At 31.2% G+C, this 23,492-nt stretch overlaps 1 protein-coding gene across 3 annotated transcripts in view; it reads left to right on the top strand.

Annotated features, from left to right (window-relative positions):
* Ncam2 (neural cell adhesion molecule 2) overlaps positions 1 to 23,492 on the top strand; it is a 484,565-nt gene that overhangs the window by 254,098 nt on the left and 206,975 nt on the right. For 2 of the 3 annotated variants that reach the window (XM_058574574.1, XM_058574575.1), the window contains exons 2-4: positions 14,900 to 14,974; positions 18,364 to 18,570; positions 20,406 to 20,549. In XM_058574574.1, coding sequence (XP_058430557.1) covers positions 14,900 to 14,974; positions 18,364 to 18,570; positions 20,406 to 20,549 — 426 coding nt within the window. Of the gene's footprint in view, positions 1 to 14,899; positions 14,975 to 18,363; positions 18,571 to 20,405; positions 20,562 to 23,492 lie in introns of those variants that run through there. The other variant, XM_058574576.1, reaches the window with a different exon arrangement.

The following is a 23,492-nucleotide window of genomic DNA, read 5'->3' as shown; positions in this document are numbered from 1 at the left end:
ATATTTAAAAAATAAAATTATTAGATTTGAGAAACTCTTTAAAAAATATAAGTAAAATAATTACCCTCTTTTTCCTGGGGATAAATTTGAGGAGTGGAATTACAAATATTTATTTGGGAAATTTAGATTTCAATATGTTGATTTTTTTAAAAAAATATATTAAATTTATGTATTTAATCGTTATGTAAGAAATATTATTAATTTCTGCAGTATTCCAGGTTCTGAGAAAGAGTATTTTTTTCTAAAACAACCGTAGAAACACATGCACACATGCGCACGTGCACACACACACACACACACACACACACGCACTTATGCATAGGACAGATGGAAAAAGAGAGAGAGAAAACCTGAAAATATGACAAATTATTCTGGAATATGAAAGCAAAAGCAGAGTATACAGAGAGAATGTTGGAGTAGAAAGTGTGAGATTCCTAATGTATAAAGTACAATTCTCTACAGGGAAGAAGCAATGTTTATACATGACAGAATTTAAAGCACACGGCACACTTTGATATTGAATTTTATGCTTATTGCCATACATGTTTGGGTATACATGAATCACGTTTTATACTATTATTATTGGCCTTAGCATCAATTTAGAAATCTGTTCATTCCAAGTGTACATATTATATTATATTAAGTATTGTCTATTCCGTAGTTTTCTTCAAATGATTACAAATTAGTAAAATTGCTTTTGTCTATGAAAGTAAAATTTAAATTTTGCACTACATTTATTACTTTTCACCAGGGTAACAGAATATCACCAAATTGGTCTCTGGGGTTTTTGTTAATGTTTATGGAATATCAAAAAATTCTGCAGCCCTATGTACAATTGTGCCAGGCTGGAAATCTTAAGCTTGTCAATCAACATTACTGAGTGCAGATGAACTAAATTTTAAGTGAATACATTTCATTTATATTTGGATTCAACAAAGAATTCCCTAGTTAATTTGAAGAAAGAAGTCAAGATATAATTGTAATTGATAATCCCAACTCAGTAATGTACAAATAAGGAGTATATCTCTTAAAATAAGGAAACAAAATGAAGCAAGAAGAGAATATTAAATTTGTTGAGCTCCTCTTGAGCTAAATAAGAGAAGGAGTTACTATTTCAGCAGTTGATATTTATTGAGTATTTACTGTGTTCTAGACACTGAGTTAAGTAAATGCTTTATACAAAACCTTGCATATATAAAGGAGCTAGTACTATTATATGCACATTATATAAAAGAAAATGCTAAAGACAGAACCTTGTTTGTTGTAGTTTATACAGTTAACTCAATAGCTTACAGATAGACTCTTAGCTTAATACACTTTCCCAAGATAACTTTTGTGTATCTGGAAAGGAGGCAAAATCTGCTTATATAAACCTATGGCTATTGGAGAACCCACAGGTACATATGCATCCTCTGGGCCTTGGTTCAGCTGCAGTTTTTTGCTTTGGAATTTTTTGTTTTGTTTTGTTTTGTTAGCTCCTGTGGTTTCCTAGCTTTTTGAACTGAAGAGTTCACAGAATTTGCTAGTGAATATATGGTTTGTGCCCATGCCTTGACCAGGGCCATGGATCTCTCTTAAGCATACTTAGTCCTTGTTCAGTTCTTGTTGCGGCTGATGACTTCTCACAGTTAAGCTACAGTTTCTATTATACTTCTGGCTAGTAGGTGCCTCAAGGCCATTCATTTATATCTCTCCAGGGAACTCCCCACAACAATCCCCTCAAATGAAGTACTTTGCCCTACATGTGGCATGTTTGGTCTTTGGAATATTGCATCTCCCACAACACAAATGCATCCCAGTTGACAGAGTGACATGATGCTGCTCTTCTTTGCACCAACTGTAACACAATTAATATTTTCTTTGCTGCTTCAAGTTGATGCAGAATCACCATACATGCAATTGCTTTACCATTATCTCTCTCATGCATATATATGCATAGGTACACACGACCTCAGACACCACCTGAAAATTTCAGTTCCAATTTCTCTTTTTCAGCCTTCTCAACTTAAGGAAACCTCTAATTTTCAATTACTTTAGCACAAGATGGGTAAAGCGTACAATACAAGACCAACTCCTGGCAACTCATAACTCTCTTATTTTTACTCTGCTCCTTGTGAGAAAGATAGGCTCTCTGTGATTGATTCAAATATAGAAGAAATTACCCTCAATTTACCTTCCCTCCAATCTGAGAAGATACTTCACTGTGTCTTGCATTCAAATTCCTGAGCACTATCAACAAAATAGCACCAAGTGTTTTGAAAGAGTCAAAGTTAGTTCATGCTGGGATTCTTTAGTCTAAACACAGGTGCACATACACTTCACTGAAGCATTCACAGAAAGATGAGCCTTCTGGCCCCAGGTTTCTTCTGTAATCTCACATCTTGAGTTTGAGATCCATCAGTGCCTTCCAGCTATGACCATCTAAAATTCAAGGTGACTAAAATTCTTTTGGTGAAAAAAAAGGCAAAAATAATTTCTCTATTGTTTAGTCATCCAAGTTTATTTGTCCTTTAAAAAGTGCTATAGTTTTTTCCACCATACTTCTCTGAAACTGTTTGAATAAATCCAATGGAAGATTTTTTTGTCTTTCTTGTAATATTTTATCATGGTACTAAACATAAATGCCTCTGGCTCTGTGATAAAGTTCTTATGCAACTGATCTGGAGGCCTAAAAAACAGAAATACTGCCTAAATTATTTATGAAAAGTGAAACATTTTCAGAATGGTAAAATATTTCTCCAGTGTAAACACAATGCACACTTACCTAGAGGCTTCAGAAACTCTCCTTAGCGATTCCATGTGTGGTTATTAAATGACTCAATTAATGAGTCTATAGTTGCATATTTTTAATTTTAAATGCCAATTTCATTGCATTATTTAGTTACCTAGGCAATGAATAACATAATGAAACATGCATTGTAATATTCTTTTTTAAATGTTTCTTTTGAAAGATCATATTTCTATAGAAATGCTTTGGAACCTATAATGTAAAATGTTCATTATTTTCAGTAATTTCATGATTTACACTCTCATATGATATACAATGTCAGAGGACATTGGTATACGCTCACAGTAAGGGTGGCATCTTTTATTGATTTCTTTTTTTTAGTGCTTCTCATTCAAAATACATTTGTTGCCAAAGCTGAAGAAGGTGTTTTGCTTTTTTAAAACTCATCTGTTGAAGTATTGCTTTCTATACTCTGATCAGAGTTTTACATTCTCTCCCATGTATATTAAAGCACATTGGAAAGTAGCTGACAGTTGAGTAGCTACTGTTATAATATCATGTAAGAGGTTAAGGGAGGTGGCGTGCTGATTGAGTGTTGTGTGACAGATGTTTGATTTCTGATTTGTCAGGCTTATAACTAAGGTTTATACTGCCCTTACTCTGGAGAGAAATTTCACACATGTGACTTTAAGTGGAGCACTTACATGGGCATCCAGAGACTTTTAAATGGGCTAGTGTAAACACTCTCCCATAATTTAATTTATTACTCCACAGTCTGAGCAGTGATGAAAAATTTTTACACAATGCCCTACGCCAGCTTCATCAAGGCGGCTAATAACTTACATGTCTAAGTGGTGCCTGTTGAAATAAATTTGGATTGAGTGTAGAACTTGGACTATCTCCCTCCTCAAGATTTTTTTTTTTAGTTTTAATTAAATATCACATTCAAAATAAGTGATGAGTGACCTATTTCTGATATCCTAATGGACTCAGGGCCTAGCAAGCATGTCAGCACACAGATTGCTCCATTCATCCTTCAGACAAGACAGCAGTCTGCTCAGATGAAAGCAGCATTTCTACTTTTATTTACATTAATACCAAAATAGGAGACAGATGGTCTTTATTCTTCCTACTTTATAAACACAAACATACCACATGAAATAATTTTACTTTAATAATGAAACTTTCCTTTCTTGCTCTGCAATGAAGTTTACTTAAGTTATATTTGGGGTTGCAACATATACATTCACTTCTTGAATTTATTGAATTCTATTAAATTAAAAAATGGATTTTAGAAAAGGACATTCTATTAGTTTTAAAGCAAAAATATGTTCTAATCAGCATGGACTTCATTTCATAAACATCTCCTCTTTAGTGTGATACTTCACTTTAATTATTTAGAATGTCCAGGTATTCATATGTATGATATATGGGGGATTCTCAATAAATGGGTATTGAATTGATATTTGCTCAAGCTATGGTTCAATGACTGAGGACAGATAACAATCCCACACTTTGCCTGACATCATCATCTTCTCAAACCTGTCATTTCTTGGACTTTCCTTACAGATTTTTTCACCTTCAATTTTAATTCTTTCTTTCTTTTGGTTAAACCTCTTGACCCTTTCTTTTCACTCGCATGACCTCTTTGAACATCGATTAATTCTTGATTACCGATCACTTAGATGACATTTTCCCATGTGAGATACATGTCAAAAACATATGATCAAATTCACACAGCCATTCCTGAATAATCAAATAGGAGTGAAATTTGTACTCAAATGTCAATATCGTTAATTAAATTTTCACAATATTTGTAGGTTATGCAAGGAAATGTATAATAAACAGAATAAAATAGATTCAAAACTAGTTATTATTGATTTGAATATTTTTGAGTTTCAAGACGCTTCATAGGATAAGAGTTTGTTGTTTACCTTTTATTGTGGTGTTAATTCATTTCAACACAAATATGTTAGTATGGAATTTCCTCCATAACATGCGCTCAATTAATAACTATAGAAAACTAAATAAATTATTGTCTCTATTTTCTAAGAATTTGGATCCAGTGAAGAAATAGATGTGTGAAGGAAAATATGTGTTAAATGCTACTGGAGACTTAGCATTAAAACTAAAACAAACACCTTTCCTTCAAACAGTTTTTACTTAAATACTACTATGTAAATTTGCATAAGAGAATGTATGCCTTTAAGATAAAATATATATATAAATGTGTTTGTATGTAAAAAGTTACAAAATTCTTATTAGTATAATTTTGTGCAATGTGTTAAATGATCTAAAAGTAGTAGTATAGGATTTTAGGTGATATAACAGTTGTATCTTTGGTTAGAAAAAAAAAAAAGAGTTCAAATAAATAAGGTATATAATGTGAAAGGCAAGAAATAAAGAAGTGTGGAGTATTTCCAGAATTTTTTAATAGGTTGACTATTGTGTATATTATATTTTGATTTGGTTGAAAATAAGGTCTCATAAAATCAAATCATGATTGGATTGCTAACTATTTTATGTGTCAAATGTGAAGGAGATTGGGCCTTATCTACATACAATGGGTAGTATTTTGTACTAGAAATTGATAAAGGTATTAGACTGCTACACTCTAACCAGATGCTGATCACATTCTGTTGTGCATAGGTCCAAGTGGAGGAACTTGTTAAACTGCAGATTGTGATTCGGTCAGTTAGAACTGAGACTTGAGAATCTACAATAAAAAGAAGTTCCTTGTTGAGATCAATGGCAGTGGACTGGGAACCACTTTCTGAGTAGTAATCTTTAGCACCAAGAAACTAATTAAAAATAGAGAATGCTACTTGCTACATCAGATATTTTGAATCTGAATTTCCAGAAATGGGACAAAATCAAAGACAAATACAAAGTAGGTATAGATACACATTACATTTAAATATATATATATATATATATATATATATATATCAGAAAAAATAAATACAAATGACCATTCATACATGTGCACATGTGATTATACACTCAAACACATGCACACAAAAACTTCCTTAGATGTTTCTGATAAACCCAATGCACACCATTTATTGGACCACACTAGCAATGATAGGCAATAAAACTAAGGCAGTGTAGATGAAAACGGGCATATGTCAAAAACATTTAAAAGTGGGATTTGATGGGTGTTTATATTTAAGAAAAGGGGAGGAAAGGAAATCTTGGACATTTCTCATGTTTTATGGCAAAAAAAGACTTGGTGGCTAATAAAAGCATCATTTAACATAGAGAATAAATAATGAAATAAGAGGTGTAGTCAAGTAGTAGAGCTCCTGACTTCTATACACAAGGAACTGGGTTTAATTGCCAACATTGAAAAAAAATGAATTTTGATATGATTTCTCTAAAAATATCAATTTTTCTAAGTAGTATATTTCATGTGAGCAAATATATTTTGTGACTTCAAAATTAATAGTATTATTCCTTTTTCTCCCTCTCTCTCTCTCTCCCTCTGAAGGTAAAATATAGAAATGGACATAGGGAACATATGGCAGTTTGATTTTGAATGCATAAAATGAGTGAAATTACACTGAACACAATTATACATGAGAAGCACTTAGTAAAGTGATTAAAAGCATAAATACTAGGTGCAAATATGTAATTGAAGTCTGATTTTAACATGAGTTCCTGGACTGCTCCTTAGCAAATAACAACACCATCCTTTGCTCATCTTTCTCATCTCAAATTTAGAGATGACCATTAATAATGTAAAAAGCAGGGCTGGGGATGTGGCTCAAGTGGTAGCGCACTCGCCTTGCATGCGCGGGGCGCTGGATTCGATCCTCACCACCACATAAAAATAAAAAAAAAAATAAAGATGTTGTGTCCACCGAAAACTAAAAAGTAAATATTAAAAAAACTATCTCTCTCTCTAAAAAAATAAAAAAATAAAAATAAAAAAGCAAATTAAGTATGATAGATATGCTGCTTTAGAATATTCAGCACATAAAATATATCATACAAGTATTTTTCAGTAGAAGAAGGTACCTAGAACACCAGGAAAAGAAATAAAGAGCGAGCTAAAAAACACATTTACAGGATATGTTAAAGAAGAGGTAGAACCCAACACGCCTATGTAGGAATAATCATGAAAGTGAAGCAAAGAATAAATGCGTATGTGTCAAAGAAGGGAATGATTAAAGCACAAAGTGGTCCAGGCAAAGTTATGTATGCCTGTATTCCCAGCTACTCAGGAAGATCCACAAGATGAGGCCAGGCTGGGTAACTTAGCAAGTCCCTGTCCCAATCTAAAACAATAGAAAGGGCTGGGGATGTAGCTCAGTGGTAGAGTGCCCCTGGGTTCAATCCTCAGTACTGCAACAAATAAAAGAAGGAAGAAGGTAATATCTCATCTTATATTAAACCAAATAAAAATTATAGATGAAAGTTATTATCATGTTTGAAATATTAGAATAGAAGATTTTGGTTTAAGAATGCTAAGCTTGTTAGTAGAATGGAGAACACAGAATTAAGAATGCCTGGAGGCTTGGGGACATGGTTGACAGAGTGAGTGCCTAGAATGTACAAAGCCCTGGTTTCAATCTTCAGTACCACCAAAAAAAAAAAAAAAAAAAAAAAAGAACCACCACAAAATAGAACAACACAAAATATGATCAATGAAATCCTACAGTTTTTATATGTTCTAGCATAATAATATAATGAACACGGGTACAAAATGCCTATTAATTTGAGAGAAAAACAAAGAAAGGGTTGTTTCTTCATATATTATTTACTTACTTAGTCTTGTTTTTTGTTATTTGCTTCTGATTTTATTATGTACTGCTGAGGATGAAATTGACTAAACAGTGTTTACAGATTTACAGGAATGGTCAACAGAAACTAGCATTAATAAAGGAGACCAATTTTGTCTTAAAATAATTCAGGTTATCTAGCACCTGAGGCATTTAATTTCCTAACTTTGGATGAGTCCAAAGAACTTGGTAGATGTAAGGCAGAAAGTTAGATGTAAGAATTAATAATAATTTTTAAAAAATTTAGTTGGAGATGTACAAAATATCTTCATTTATTTTTATGTGGTGCTGAGGATCAAACCCTGTGCCTTACACATTCAAGACAAGTGTTTACCACCAAGTTGCAACCCCAGCCCTGAAAAAAAAAAAAAAAAAATATATATATATATATATATATATATATATATTGAGAGAGAGAGAGAGAGAGAGAGAGAGAGAGAGAGAGAGCCTTTATTTTTATGTGGTGCTGAGAATCGAATCCGGGTCCCACCTGGGCTAGGCAAGCGTTCTACCACTGAGCCACAATCCCAGCCCTGAAAATAATTTCAATAAAACATTTAAGTTGACAGTTTTCTCAAAATGGGTGATGAGTTTTTCTCTCTTAAATGTTTCAAAAGTACTGAATTTTCTTGAAAATTGGGGCACTAATAATCCACGTGGGCTGTTATAAAACATTGCCAAGAACATTCAATAATAAACAAGAGAAGATAACTAAAAATTTACATAATTATCAGAATAAATACAATTTTAAAAAAATAGATGACAGCAGAATGCATTACAATTCTTATTACACATATGCAGCACAATCTTTCATATCTCTGGTTGTATATATAGTATGTTGACAATCGATAAAAAAAGGTATTAACCTTGGGAAGGATGGAATGAAAGACATTTTTTTTTTAAATTTCCCAATTTTTATGTAAATCTAAACATTCAAAGTAAATCTTCCTTGTTAATATGAAAAAAGAACAAATACAATTTTAAACTATGTTCTTAAAGAAAAAAATCTTTTATTTGGTATAATCAATAATTTGTGAGGATGTTGTAGATGTAAGATTGTTGAAAAATTTCTATAATTATTAAATTAACGTCTTAATCTTCTAGCTTGTTTGATGTAGCGGTCTAGGGATAAAAAGGTATTTGCCTGCAAAATGTTACAAATAATTGTACCAAGATAAACTGTGCCCTAAAATTATCTCTGTGTGTCTGTTGGAATTCTAAGTGAATCCAGGTCTGTTTTGTTTCAAGAAGGTAGTAGACTGATTAAAATGTCAGTTTTCTAAAATCTCTGCAGGTGAAAAAAATGATCATTTTAAAATTTCACTGCTAAATGTTGTATCAAATTGCACAGGGTTCTTGGTGTCCTGATGAAATTTAGAAATGCCAATGACTTAATTATGTTTTATTCCTGGAAATTAAGAAATTCTCCTTAGCTACTATTTTGTCTAAGTGCTTTCTACAATTATAAATACCAATTTATTTATTTTTTGAAAAGTCATTTTTATAATGCTGCCTATGGTCCATTTTGAGGAATTTTTATTTATGAAATCAATTTTAGCTTCTTATTTCCCTCAAACTTGATGGAATAGAATTGTCCAAGATTCTGTCTCCCATTTTTCCTCTCCCATATGAACATTTATATTTAATTTTTTTCTCCTTTTGGTGACCCTGGCAGAAGTAGAAGATCTTAACATCTTTAATATTTCCTCTTCATCCTTAAGCTAAGTCATCCCAAACATAACTTACTTTGAAATGTTACATTCATTCCTACTTCTCCATATTCTTTGCCACCAGGCAACTCATTTATTAATCACAACATACCCCATAGTGCTGATTTATTCCCTTTATCAGTCATTCTACCTTTAAACCAATATTTACAAATGCCAATTTTTCTATTTTAAATCATTAGCAGACAAAAATTTAAGTCCAGAAATTTTACAATGGCTTTTGAGATCCTCCGTAATCTTTCCAAATTATTTCTCTAATGATATCTCAGTAATAGTATATATGAGATAAATCTCATTTTTATTATTATTATTATTATTATTATGGTCTTTGAAAATTTCTGCCTTATGTGATATGGAATATCCTCACTCTTGCTGTCCTTTATATTATAATACCTATCGCATCTTCTTGATCTTTTTAAAGTTTTAATGCACTCTGCAAAAACATCTTGATCATAAATTTCATAATGACCACTATTTGTAAACACATCATATTGCTCATAATTTTGTGTAGTTTATTTTTTTGCAAATAAACTGGAAATCCCTTGACATTGAGAATTGTCACTTAGTTTTTTTGCATATTGTAGCATCTAAAAGAGTGATTTTTAAGATGCATGTTGTCCATAGATACTTAATCATGGTCATATGCCCAAGATAACACTCAAGATTATTATTGCATACACTTCTTTGAGAATCATTCACGGAGCACAAGTAATCATGGCTTCAATTTTCAGTCTTTGGGATTAAATCTCCATCTTTCCTTAAATACAAGTCTTCTGTGAAAATATTTACTGTTGTTTATTATTTTTCAATCCCAGCTCTGATAAAAATGACATTGATTGATTTATAATGAATGCAATCTTTTTAAATTTTTTTATTTGTTCTTTTTGGATATACGTGACAGTAGAGTGTATTTTGACATATTATACATTCCTGGAATGTAACTTTTCCTAATTAGGATTGCTTTCTGTGGTTGTACATGATGTGGACTTAAACTGGTCATGATTCATATATGAACATAGGAAAGTAAATGTTTTTTAATCTGCTGATCATATATATTTCTTATTGAAGGATTTTATGTTTTCACCTTTTACTTTTTTGGTCCTGGTATTGAATCCACAGTGTTCTACCACTGAGCTACATCCCAGGTCCTCTTTTTTATTATTATTTTTTTTAATTTTGAGACAGAGTCTTACTAAGTTGTTGAGGGTCTCACTAAGTTATTGATACTGCCCTTGAACTTGCACTCATCCTGCCTCCACAATAGCAGAGATTTCAAGCACCACCACTTCTGTGCATTTTTTAACTGGGTCACAATAGCCAAACTATGGAAAAAACCTAGTTGTCTTTCAATGGATGAATGGAAAAAGAGACTGTGGTAAATATAAACAATGGAATATTACTCAGCTATAAAGAAGAATGAATACAATCATTTAATCATTTATGGAAATTATATGCAGCTAATGTATTATTACATCCTTCACAATTTTCTTCAAAGGCATTGTATCTATGTCAAATACACGTAGTCAAAGGTATTATATCAGTGTCAAATACAGAGTACAATATCAAAATTAGAAACTTTACCATCAGTATAACTTTTTTCAAACAACTATCCTAATAATTTGTTCTAACTTAAATAAAGACCACATAGCATTATCTCCTTCATATATTCTTATCTAAATTGTAATGCTATAGATCGAGGAGACATAAAATGGATAGATGTCAAATGTATCATTTCTTTCTAGCTTTCTTCAATCACATCTTTCTGACTTGGAAATGGCCTAGTTTTATTCTGACATTTGTTGTAAGCAGACATAGCTCGAGACTGATCACAAGAAATTCTGGATGTTACATCATTAGAATAATGATCAGAGCATGACCACTCATTTTAATGCTCTAGGTTTTAACTAAGATCCACATGTTTTAATATGTCTTCAGATGCAGAGGTCAAGTAGAGCAATCTGGCCTTCAGGAAATATAGTAAACTGGATATTTTTTTCTTTATATAGTTTTATATATACATAGCAATAAAATATAACAATGTATTCAGTTATCATAATGTCTCTGAAAATATGGTCTTGATTAATGGGAAAATTGATAATTTGTACTGAGTGAAAAATTATCCAAGTATTGTAGTGTAAATTATCTAATTAATTTCATGCTCAATTTCATTTTATTACAATGATTGTATGTTATTTATTGCACCCATCAAAAAATCAGTATTAAAATTGTCTAGAACTTTGAGTTACTGTGCTTACATCTTTCAAGTTCTATCGTTTTTTATAAATCTTCCATAGACAATCAAATTTACCCTAAAGGTCAGAGATAGAAATTGCTTAAGTAATAATTGGCAGATTTGATCAAATTTTCTAATAGCCTTAAATTAACTAAAGGCCTTGAAGTCACTGACAATGTTGTGAATATATCACATAGTAAGCTAATAGTATGTATTTGTTGATTATTCTCTTATCTCTGTATTACATTTAGGAGAAACAAAAGTGTGATTGATGAGCCCTGGTATCTATAATTTATATTTAAATGAGGTAGAGAAGGTAGAGAAGGGAATATAATTATCAATAATGTCTCATTTGTTTAGGAAAAATTCTTACTGATCAAAGATATTTGTTGATGCAACTGACGGGTCTGTCAGAGCTGTTTTGAAAAGTTATTGATGTTTTAGTTTTATTTTGAAGATAGGAGATAGTTAACCATGTGGACATGTGAAAAAGGGAGACAAAGGCAAGAAAAACCATTTGAGCCAATGCAAAATGATAGGAACCTGTGAGTCAGTGGAGAGAGGGTGAGAATCAATCTTAGTAGCTATAGCTACAGAAAAATTGGAGAGAAGTAACTGGAAATAAACTGGGAAAAGGTAAGTTTATATCAATTAAATGTGAATAATAATTGACTCATTGGATGACATAAATCCACTTTGAAGGTTTTCAATAAGAGTATTTGTTACAAGAAATATGAGCATGTATCAGCCAGGAAACTTTTTTAAAGAGAAAGGTTATTTAGATAAAAGTCAGGAAAAATATGGTGACTGATGAAATATTTTGAATTAAATTCATTGAACAGATTTCTTTAAAGGAAAAAAAAGAAAAGTATAAAAAACAAGTGATATTTACAGAGTTCCTATCTTCAAGAGTTGGAAATTGATTCAGTGGACCAAAAAGGAAATAATGAGCAGTGACCAAAGTTTGGATGAAGCAGAATGTGTTCAGATTGAATAGAATTAGTACACATTCAACTGAAAGCTGAGGGCTGGAGAGTACAGCATTAGATTTCAGTAAAAAAATGAATACTGAAAAATAAAAATGTTGATGGCACATTATAAAAGATGTCTATAGTAGAAAGTATAAGTAGAAAAAATAAAGAGAATGAGGCACGAAATTATAATTTCCCCTTTCCTTTCAACACTGACTTCCTTTCCTTCCTTCCTTTCTATCCATTGACTTGCTCAAGTCTTCTCCAATATATTAAATTCCTGTCAAATGCCCAGATTGTGGATCCAAATAACTCTACCCATCTCCTCAAGATGAAGTTACTCATGAAGACATTGTCTAGTTTCTTGTTTTCTGACATTTGCTACTGTTGATGCCCATTCCACTTAATCCAGCTGCATCAGAGAATAGCTACATTTTTGAGGAAAAATATTGTTTCATGAATTTTCAATGGAGTAGGCATTGTGAATGGCTTTATAGGCATCCTTTTCCTTGTTTCTACTAGTTTCCTTTGTAGTCTCTCTGATGTAGGCTTCTCTTGGTCTATTTCTCTCTGAAATACTGCATTTACTTGAACAATGGTTGAGCCCCTAAGATGCACCCAGCTTTCTCTGAGCATTATGAAATTATAAATAAAAATGAACAAGATTCAGAGGGGAGGAGAAAGCCAATTCACCCCAGCCTTAATTTCCCAGAAATGTTTCTAGAAAAAGGAAAAGGAATTTAACAACAGAAGTTGGTGTGTATGAAGGAACATTTTATTTTATTTTAGAAAACATCTTAAAGACCTAAAACAAGATACAAGTCAAGGCCTTTCTTGAAAAGTATTTTGTACTTTTCTTGGGTTTTATTTAAAATTAAATCTATTTTAACTGATATGTAAAAACAAAATTTTATGTATCTGTGTTGTTCCATGTGATATTTCCATAAATGTATACATTGTGTAATATTTAAATTACATTTAACTTTCCTCCTCAAACAGTCATCATTTCTTCATGATGAAAATATTCAAAGTACTTTCTTCTAGCATTTAATATGTTTTTGATTCTGTGTTTATTTCCTTAAGCATTTTTAACATAGTATGTTACATTTCTTGTCTAAGTTTTATATCCTTTGAAATTTTCAAGGGGTCTATTTACCTACTAATTGTTTCAATGTAGTCTTGCTTACAGTGCCTTCTTTGATCATTTGCATTTCATATCAGAATGTGAGTTTAGATTAAAGAAAACTTTGTCTATAAAATTATTGGGCAATCTGGGCTGAAAATATTGTTTTCTTCAAATCGATTTATGTTTACGTCTGCCACTTTGCTTTGAGCCCCACAAGAGACTGCATTCTTGTTTAGTTTCTTTGGTGGGGGTTTTCTAGAGAATATGTTTATAATTAAAATCCTAAACCAGGATAGGACAGAATTGTGACTAATCTAAGAGGCGATGGCTTCTTCCTACCCGGGTCAATGGAGACAAGCCTCCTTGTCAGCTGTCTTTGTCAGCAGAGTGACTGGTTCTCTTATCTCTGAATATTGAGCTTAGATTTTATCACAGCCCTTCATCATCTGCTTTTATGAAGTACCTCATTATACTGGACAAGCCCAGGTTCTGTATCTTTGCATTCTGTGATGAGCTTAATAAGTCTTTGGTTATTGGATCTGCTAATTCCCAAATAGGATTGTACTCTAGCTTCATATTTTTCTCCATTTATTTTCTGCACATCCATTGCATTACTAAAAGCTCATTCTGAGTAAAAGGGATGGTGAGGCTGAGTCTAGAGAGCGAACACACTTCTTGTCTGTCATATCATCAGCAATAGATCTATCATTTTGTATGAAAACAAAATTTTGATTATTGTATAAATTTCTAGAATATCCAGTTATTTTATATTTAATGTTCTGAGTATCCTCTGTGTTTTATTCCTCTTATCTCAGTTCCTATTTATCTTGTGAATACAGATGCTCACCTATGTTTTCTTGTGCAGTGCTTCCTTTCCTGTGCATGCCTCTTCTCATGGAAATATTTTGCTAGATAGTCAAAATGTAGTTAGTTTTTATATTGGTTAATATTGCAATAACAATATAGGATTTGCTCTTTCCTAAAAAGGTTTAATTATTGGGCAAATTTTTCTTTAGTTATCACGCACTCTAATTATGTATAGCTAGTTTGTCAAAGACAAATAGCTTTATGGATACGAATTAGGTCCTTTATTTAACAGAATTTTGATATGTTAAGTTGAATAAATACTACATTTGCTATGGTATGAAATACATAATAATATAACATATAGTCTGGCATTAGATTATATTTTCCAAAATTTTCATTTCCCGTTTTCTGGAATAAAAAATTAAGGGAAATAATCAGTATTTTTGGACCTGCGGTTTACACATCATTTGTTACAATTAATATTTAAAACCACTATTAATTGTTACTCAAATATGTTTTTCAGCTCTTCTTCAAGTGACAATTTCACTTAGCAAAGTAGAGCTTAGTGTGGGCGAATCTAAATTCTTCACATGTACAGGTATGTATTCCTTTAAATAATTTCAGATAACATGTTTTGTGCTTTAACTATTGGTATAAATATATTTATTAGCCAAATTTAAATATGAAAACCTTAATTCTCAAAAGTGACACCTTATCATTGGGTTTATATGATTGGAAAAATAAAAATAATCACATTTTGAAAATATTAAAAATAATGATTTTATTTGTTATTTTCAGCTTATTAATTTTGACATTAAAACTAGATCATTTAAAAAAACTTATGAGATAAAATGTTTCCATAAATTTTCAATTTAAGTAGTATAAACAGAAATATAAGGATTTGTACAAAAATATAATTGATTCATTTTTGTAAATAAGCAATAAATAAATCAGATAAAGCATGGTGAATTATACTTTCACATTAAAGAAAATTATATGATTCAGAAAAAAATAACCTTTTAAAGGGTGAATATTTATTCCAATATCAAATAGTTAATTAGGAAAAGTTCTGAAAGATTTTTGTAGCTATTAAACGATTATATCATGTATTACAATGCCTATAGAAAATAATATAAGCCTCATTCAGTTTAATCATGAAGATTTCAGAATTCTTTCAAAAGATATTTAAGTACTTGAACATCAAAATCTAATTCAACATAATATATAACTCTCAAAAGCACACATTCCTTGTCTATTTAGATTTATTATATTCATATTTATGTACACAAGCATGAAGTATTAACTATTCATGTAATGTCAAAATCTCTTATAAGACTGTTTTAGAATTGTTTCTGTTTGTGATTGTTCCAAAAGCAAGTCACAACAGGATTACAGTATGTATTCTTGATTTAAAAAAACATTGAAAAGTTAGCTTGAGAACTGTGGACATGCTTAAATTATTATTAAATTTATGAAAAGTAAAAACATAATGAAAATAGCATTCATAAAGCATATCTAAACCCGGTGTTTATAAATTGCCACGACTTACTAAAACTAATAGAACCTACGTATGTTCATATATCTACATGCCAAGGTGTCTAAATTGAAATGTCTATTAATACGTATTTTGTTTATTGACTAATGAAAAAAATCAAAGAATAGGGCAATAATTTGTCCAGTGCAAATAGTGTCAAAAGAACTTTGACATAAGTGTACATAAGGTCCCTGTTTCTACAGCTCATTTTGTTTTGTCTACATAGCTATAAACAGATGTATGCATACTAAATTGTATGATATAGTGACAGAATAATACAATAGTTAAAAAAAAGAATGATGAAAATAAAGTGAAATTTTATTATTTTATATTCTGTCATCACCATGTAACATAATTGACTATGTATAAAATGAGATAAAATGATGACTTTAAGTTAAAATATTAATTAATACTACTCAGTGGTATTGATTTTCTTATTATGAAGCCAAACTAAGTGAATCTTTTTTTCTTTTACATAAAGGCATATTACCAAGAGTGGTACCATAATCATTGAAGTGGTTTTATTTAAATTAATTTTAGTAATAAAATAAGAATCTCAAAAAGTGATATGGAAAATGATGCATGCCAGAATACTTACTTATTTTTTTTCTATGTAGATGCCAATAAAGTTCCAAGGCACCTTAAAAAACATGAATGTTTCAAACCCAATAAAATATTTATATCTTAAATTTAACCTAGAAGGTGTAGACATATACTGTGATATAAATAGAATGTGTCATGTACAGCAAATTAATAGTATACTACATGTTCAAAACTACAAAACCATTTTGTTATATTTGTTAATAGTTTGTCTAATAGGCCATTCTTATAAATATGGAAAATTTTGGTCAAAATTAATATGTATTAGAGATTTTGTAAGAGATTTGTGACTACCCTCTGAAAATCCATAATAAACTTCCCATGATAATGAGATTTTATAAAATATTATTTTGAAAGAAAGTATTCAAAATATTTCTCACCAGATCATGTTTAATGTTGAATTTACAGTACAAAAATGAAGTTGTATATTGTTTAAAATTAAAGTGCTGCTCATTTTAATTATCCTTTTTAGCTTCTTTCTGGGGGGGGGCAGGTACCAAGGATTGAATTCAGGGGCACTTGAACACTGAGCCCCATCCCCAGTCCTATTTTGTATTTCATTTAAAGACAGGATCTCACTGAACCTCATTTTTGCTGAGGCTGGCTTTGAACTCCTGATCCTCCTGCCTCAGCCTCCAGACCACTTGGATTACAGGCATGCACCACTGCACCTGGCTACTTTTTTAGCTTCTTTATGAAAGAAGGAATGAAAAGAAATACTAACCCCTAAATTCATTATTCTATAACTATTTTGGTTTTGTATTTCCGTTCATAAAAAGTGAAGATAATAAAACTATGATCCATTTGAAATTCTACCTAAATTTTCAAAATTTTGCTAAATCCTATCTAGTTTGTAATTTAAAAAAAAAAGATGCTATTTTTTAAAAATCATTTCTTAGGGACAAAAAGAAAAGAAAAATTTTCTTTTTTGAAGAGGTCCTGAAGATATTAGTTAGCTACAGTCATTTTCTCCCAATGCTTTTGAGTTAATAAAGTATGTTGCTTCCCCAAATTATTTCTTATGTAATTGAGTCAAATACGTCCTTTTGATGACTAAAAAAAATGCAGGTATTTCTAGATATTAAAAAGTGGTTAGTAACCTAGATTCTGAATTGGAAAACTTAAATAAATATTTACACACTAATGATTTGGTTGTAATTGCCTAGCAGGATAAGTATCACTTCAATACATTCTAATTATCATAATTTAATAGTTAATAATTTCAGATTAAAATGATAAAACTACTCATATCAGTTGGGGAAAGATATAAGGGCTTCATTTTTAAAGTGTTTATTTGCCTTATCTGTATGAGTTTAACAACTTGAGAAATTTATTCAAATTAAGAATTGTCAATGGTAAAAATTTGTTTTGTAAATTACTTACATTTTCCTAATTTGTGCTTTATCAGGAAAAATAGTGCTATCCCTGTCCCTAAGCAAAAAGAGTCAAGCATGTGAAGATCTTATTAGTATTCATATTTCTGATCAAATATTATCTATCACATGGAGTTTATGTCTTGCTTATAAAATTTTCGTATTTAAGTGCAGTGATAATCCACAGATCATTAATGTAAAATTTCAACTCTCCTTGCTTCAGTACTACATAGTAAATTTCCTACATAACTTTTAGATTTTGCTTACTGGAACAGGATTTAGTCTTTAATTTGAAGAAACAAAAACGAACATGTGTGTTAACATTTGTGTTTACTTTCAATTTTGTACAATACTCAGATTTCCAGTTTTCTATTTACATTTTTCTAAATTGTTATAACTGATGCAGAATAGTAAATGCCACTGCCAAAACAAACATTTAAAACATATTTCCAAATGCTTCTTTTCCTTTGCTTTTTGCAGCAATTGGTGAACCTGAGAGTATAGATTGGTATAACCCTCAAGGAGAGAAGATAATTTCAACCCAGAGGGTAGTGGTACAGAAAGAAGGCGTTAGGTCAAGATTAACCATCTACAACGCTAACATAGAAGATGCAGGGATATATCGCTGTCAAGCAGCAGATGCCAAAGGACAGACACAGGAAGCTACGGTAGTTTTGGAAATTTACCGTAAGTCATGTATTTGTAAGTTTCAGTTGATAGAAGACTTATAAAGAATTCAAGCAAAATAAAATGTTAGTAATTCAAACTAACACTCACGAACAACCTATATACTGTGCAATGTTTTACAACCTATGTAGACATCAGCTTATTTGTGTTTTACTTTAGTGCATCTGAGAATTGATAATGGATTATAGGTAGTTATAAACATAAATGGAGCCAATTATCTTAGTTAAATCATATTTTAAAATGTGCTTCAACAATCTCAGTACACTAGAAAATAATTGGGTAAATAAAATACAGTGGTTAGTTGGTGTTATGAAATATATTTGTTGTACATTTTCAGTTTAAAATAAAGGTCACAATTAGAACCAAGTATATTGCAGAAAGTTATAGCACTGACCATTCTAGAGTGAGAACTGGGATGACAGTCAATGAACAGAAGTAGACAGAGACAGAGCTAACAACTCAACTAGAAGAAAATCATATGTTGTCAGGACTCATGAATAATAGATGTTTTCATTAACAGGATTTTCCGTATTTACACTTCATTTTACACTTAAGATGGATTGTGTCCTGTCCCTTTTTCTTGTATATATTTAGAAATCATTAAACTGTTAAGGTTCACTGTGAAGCCTGTTAACTCCCTAAATTTGAAACCAGCCCTATCAAGTACTTTTATGACCTTGAACAGATTGCCTAACCTCTCTGCCTTCAGTGTCCTCTACTATAAATACGTGTAATAGGACCTACATCATACACAGAGTTGTTCTGAGGACAACATTAACTGATATTGCATGAAATATTTAGAACAATTTCACTATTAATGTGGGGCAGTTAATTTTTTACCAGTGAAAACTTATATAAATATTCTGAGTAAAAATTTGTACAAGCTCTCACTTCTTTATACCATCTTAAGTTATTGTTATTCTAGAAATAGGAAATGTAAAAGAATATCAGATCATTCCCATAGTAAGACTTTTGGTTTGGTAACCAGGGAAATTTGTTAATACATTATTGGTTTCATTTATCCTGATTTAGCTCCCTGCCCCCCTTTTGCATTATGCATTTCCAGAAAAGTTATCTTCCTTATTTATGTGATTCACTATTGGTAACTATTTAATACACAGCAAACAATGAAATTGAGTGATCATTTTACTATTTTAAATGATACACTAGAAGATCCCTAGTGTTTTATTGTGAATGTAAAAAACTCAATTGTGGTGTTTAAAAAAAAAAAAAACATTGCTTTTGTAGAAAACATATAAGCACAAAGATTCTTCTTAATTCTTTCATTAAACATATTTATTGAAGTCTACCCAGTACTGTTCTAAGTCAGTTCTATTATTTACATAATAAATCATCTAAAAATTACAGGTGGTGTATTTGCCTGCTATACGATTTTATAGAAAATAAATTAGGCAGAGATGGCAAATGTTTATGTGGAAAGGTCTATTGTTTTTACTAAAGAGTTTGGTCAGAACTCTTCATGAATTGGGGGAGGGCAAATGCCCTGTTCAAAAGCGAATCTGGAATGTTAAAGGAAGACACTGTTACTGGAGCACAATACTGGAAAGAGGAGAAATTAGGATCAGAGTTGTAGATTGGACTCCAGATCACATAGGACCTTCTATGGCACTGGGAGGACTTTGCAATTCTCAGTGAGATGGAAAGTTACTAGGAAAGGAATCTGTTAATTTGGCTTGATGTTTTAAAAAGACCTAGGCTTACCTAGGGATCATACAACATAACATCAATTAACATCTATTTTAGAATATATGTTGTTTTTTTAAGGATAAATAAGTGATCATTCTGTTATGATCTGTGTTATTTTCTTGATTCAGAAAAACTCACTTTCAGAGAAGTGGTTTCTCCTCAAGAATTCAAACAAGGGGAAGATGCAGAGGTCATTTGCCGTGTTAGCAGTTCACCTGCACCTGCCGTCACCTGGTTGTATCATAATGAGGAAGTCACTGCAATTTCCGACAGTTAGTATTTTGGTAACTCCCTAAGTTATACGTTCTAAAACCATTGCAAGTTTTTTAAATTACTGAATATATGTGGCTGATTAAAAAATGTAATTTTTGACCCCAAATGTCAAACAACTCCTTTTAGAATCTTAAAATTAGACACTGTAATTTGGGGCACTATGAACTTTAGGTCAAATTTGACACTTCTTTTGTTTCTATAACATGTTATAAGAACATAGTCATGACCAACAATTACATATTGCTATGGATGCTTTGATCCTAGAGTTGAATATGTTTGGCAACTGGTTTATCTTAGGAAGCTTTCTGCAGTTTACTATATGAAACAAAAAGTTTGTTTACACTTTTTCTACTTTTAGGGAAAATTTAATGTATTTTTAAGAAATGAATATAGAACAGCTACAGATTCATAAATTCAACTTTTTATAATTCAAAATAAATTAAAATAATTTATATATGGAGGCTGAGACAAGAGGGTCACAAGTTCAAAGCCAGCATCAGCAGTGAGATCCTAAGCAGCCCATTGAGACTTTGTCTAAATAAAAGATAAAAAGAGCTCAGGATGTGGCTTGGTTGATAAGCACCCCTGAATTCAATCCCTGGTAACAAACAAAGAAAACTGATAATAATTTATATGTGAATTCTGTTTATTATTCTGAAGCTGTTCTTTAAAAGACACATAAAAGTTCTAAATACTATGATAAGACATATAGAATAATTGAAAGAAGTGTAAATTCACTCAAATTGTCTTCATGATTTTGATTCAGATTGAGCTAAAATTCCAGAATGATATGACATCTGTAATTGAAAGCATAATTTGCTTACATTATGCTCCTTTATCATTGTGCATAGGGATCATTTTCAATTTAGAATATTTTTCAATGCACCTGCATTGCAGAGAGGAACAAAATAATTGAATCTTTTTAAGTATTTTTCATCTTGCATGATTCTGTTTTGTGTTTCTTAGAGATGAAATTTCTATAGCATAAAAGACAGAAGGTAGACAATTTCTATTTTTGAATATGTAAATAGAACATATCATAATCATATACAATAGTCATTTTTTTAAATTTAATTTTTCAGACCTTAATATGGTCAACACTAGTCAGTTATTAATGAAAACTCATTGTTTCTAAAAGCTAATGAGGAATACTACTTAATTATCTCATATTTTATTTGAGTAACTGCTTTAGATTTTATTAACAAATTATATGAGTACTTGTGTGTGATATATTTTTGTTTTTTTTCTGCCTCTCAATCATACAGAAAAGGAAGTAATTTTATTACAGCTAAATGATAATATCTAAATATTTTCACATTATCTAATATTGCTCACATATACATCTGGTTTATTACACATTTTAATTACAAGAAGGTTTTTTTAAAAATTATATTTTTAAAGAAGACACTTGAAACAATACATCAAAACAAAGATTAATAACAAAGTGTAGTGGTGATGGAGAAGTAATATTTCTATGATTTAACAGATAATTTTTCCCAGTAATCCAAAACTGAATGATGTAAACTTGGAAGTTCATTTTGGTTCTACTCTTTTTCTTGGCCCTGAAATAATGAAAAGTTTTTCTAGCTGTTGTGCTCTGAAATCACATTCTTAATCTTTCAAAAATGGAGTATTATATCTGTTTCAAACAATCGTTGTAATTTATAAATAACATATTAGTCGTATTGAAATGAATAAACTATTGAGGTAGATGTCAGTCTCTCAATAGATGAAATTTATATATTTATCTTTCTTATTCCTTCTTAATGAGTTTTTAAATTTTTAGAATCAATTTTACCCAAATTATATGCCATTAGACTATAACTTGAAATAGAAAGTTCAATTTAGGGGAGTGACTAAAGTTAAATATGAATGAGCTAAGGTGCATAGCAGGCAACTAAAGAAAGTAAACGTATGAGGAAGGCCAAACTTTTCTAACCTTGTTACAATGAAAGATCTTGACATATACTTCATTGCTGAACAATTTGTACATTTATCACGGTTTCACAAGAGGTATCTGTTATGGTTTACCTATGAGGTATCCCCCAGAAGCTCATGTGTGAGACAATTCAAGAAGATTTAGAAGTGGAATGATTGAGTTATGAGAGTCCGTGATGGTTTGGATGTAAGGTGTCCCCCAAAAGATCACGTGTGTGAATATACAAGAAGGTTCAGAGGAGAAATGATTGGGTTAGAAGAGCCTTAACCAATGGCTTAATTAATCCACTGATAGGGATTAACTAATTGGTAACTGTAGGCAGGTGGGGTGTGTTCTTTGGGTTATGTATTCTGTCCATGGTGAGGGGAATCTCTCTTTGCTTCCTGGTGCCATTTCCTGAGCATCTTTCCCCCTGTACTGTCTTCTACCATGGGTTCTGTCATACTTTGGACCCAAGGCAATGGAGCTGGACATCTGTGGACTAAGACCTCTGAAACCATGAGCCCCCAAATAAATGTTTCCTCCACTAAAATTGTTCTTGTCAAATCATTGGTCACAGTAGCAAAAAAGTGACTAAAATTACCTTATTTAGTCCCTTTCATTTTATAGCTACTGGGATATGATTAGGTTTATAACACTGAACATAATTTGTCTAGATTTTTAAAAAATTGAGTATTTTTTAAATACTTCCCTTTCCATATCTTTAATGTGATAGATAGTAAAGTTTATATGTAGGAGATCAGACAGTACATGGTTTGGAAATGTTCAATTTATCCCTTATGCTTTTATAGTAGCTATGTGGTAGATAATCCGAATCAGGACTTTTGAAGAATAATTTGAATGGAGTTTGTCCATGTTACTCATTGAAGGGAGATATATATGCTAAATAAGAAAAGCATGTAAGAACAAAGAGTGACATTTTGTTATAAAAGTTGAATAACCTGACTTTTATTGTCACCCAGAAGGAGAGAGATACATATGCTCATTGAACACAGGCCAGTGT

Source organism: Marmota monax, unplaced genomic scaffold (genome assembly GCF_021218885.2).
Source record: "Marmota monax isolate L192 unplaced genomic scaffold, Marmota_monax_Labrador192_F-V1.1 WCK01_AAM20220418_F8-fsc00016, whole genome shotgun sequence".
Lineage (NCBI taxonomy): Eukaryota > Metazoa > Chordata > Mammalia > Rodentia > Sciuridae > Marmota > Marmota monax.
The sequence above is the reverse complement of the archived record's forward strand: the minus strand, read 5'-3'. Positions and strand labels throughout refer to the sequence as shown.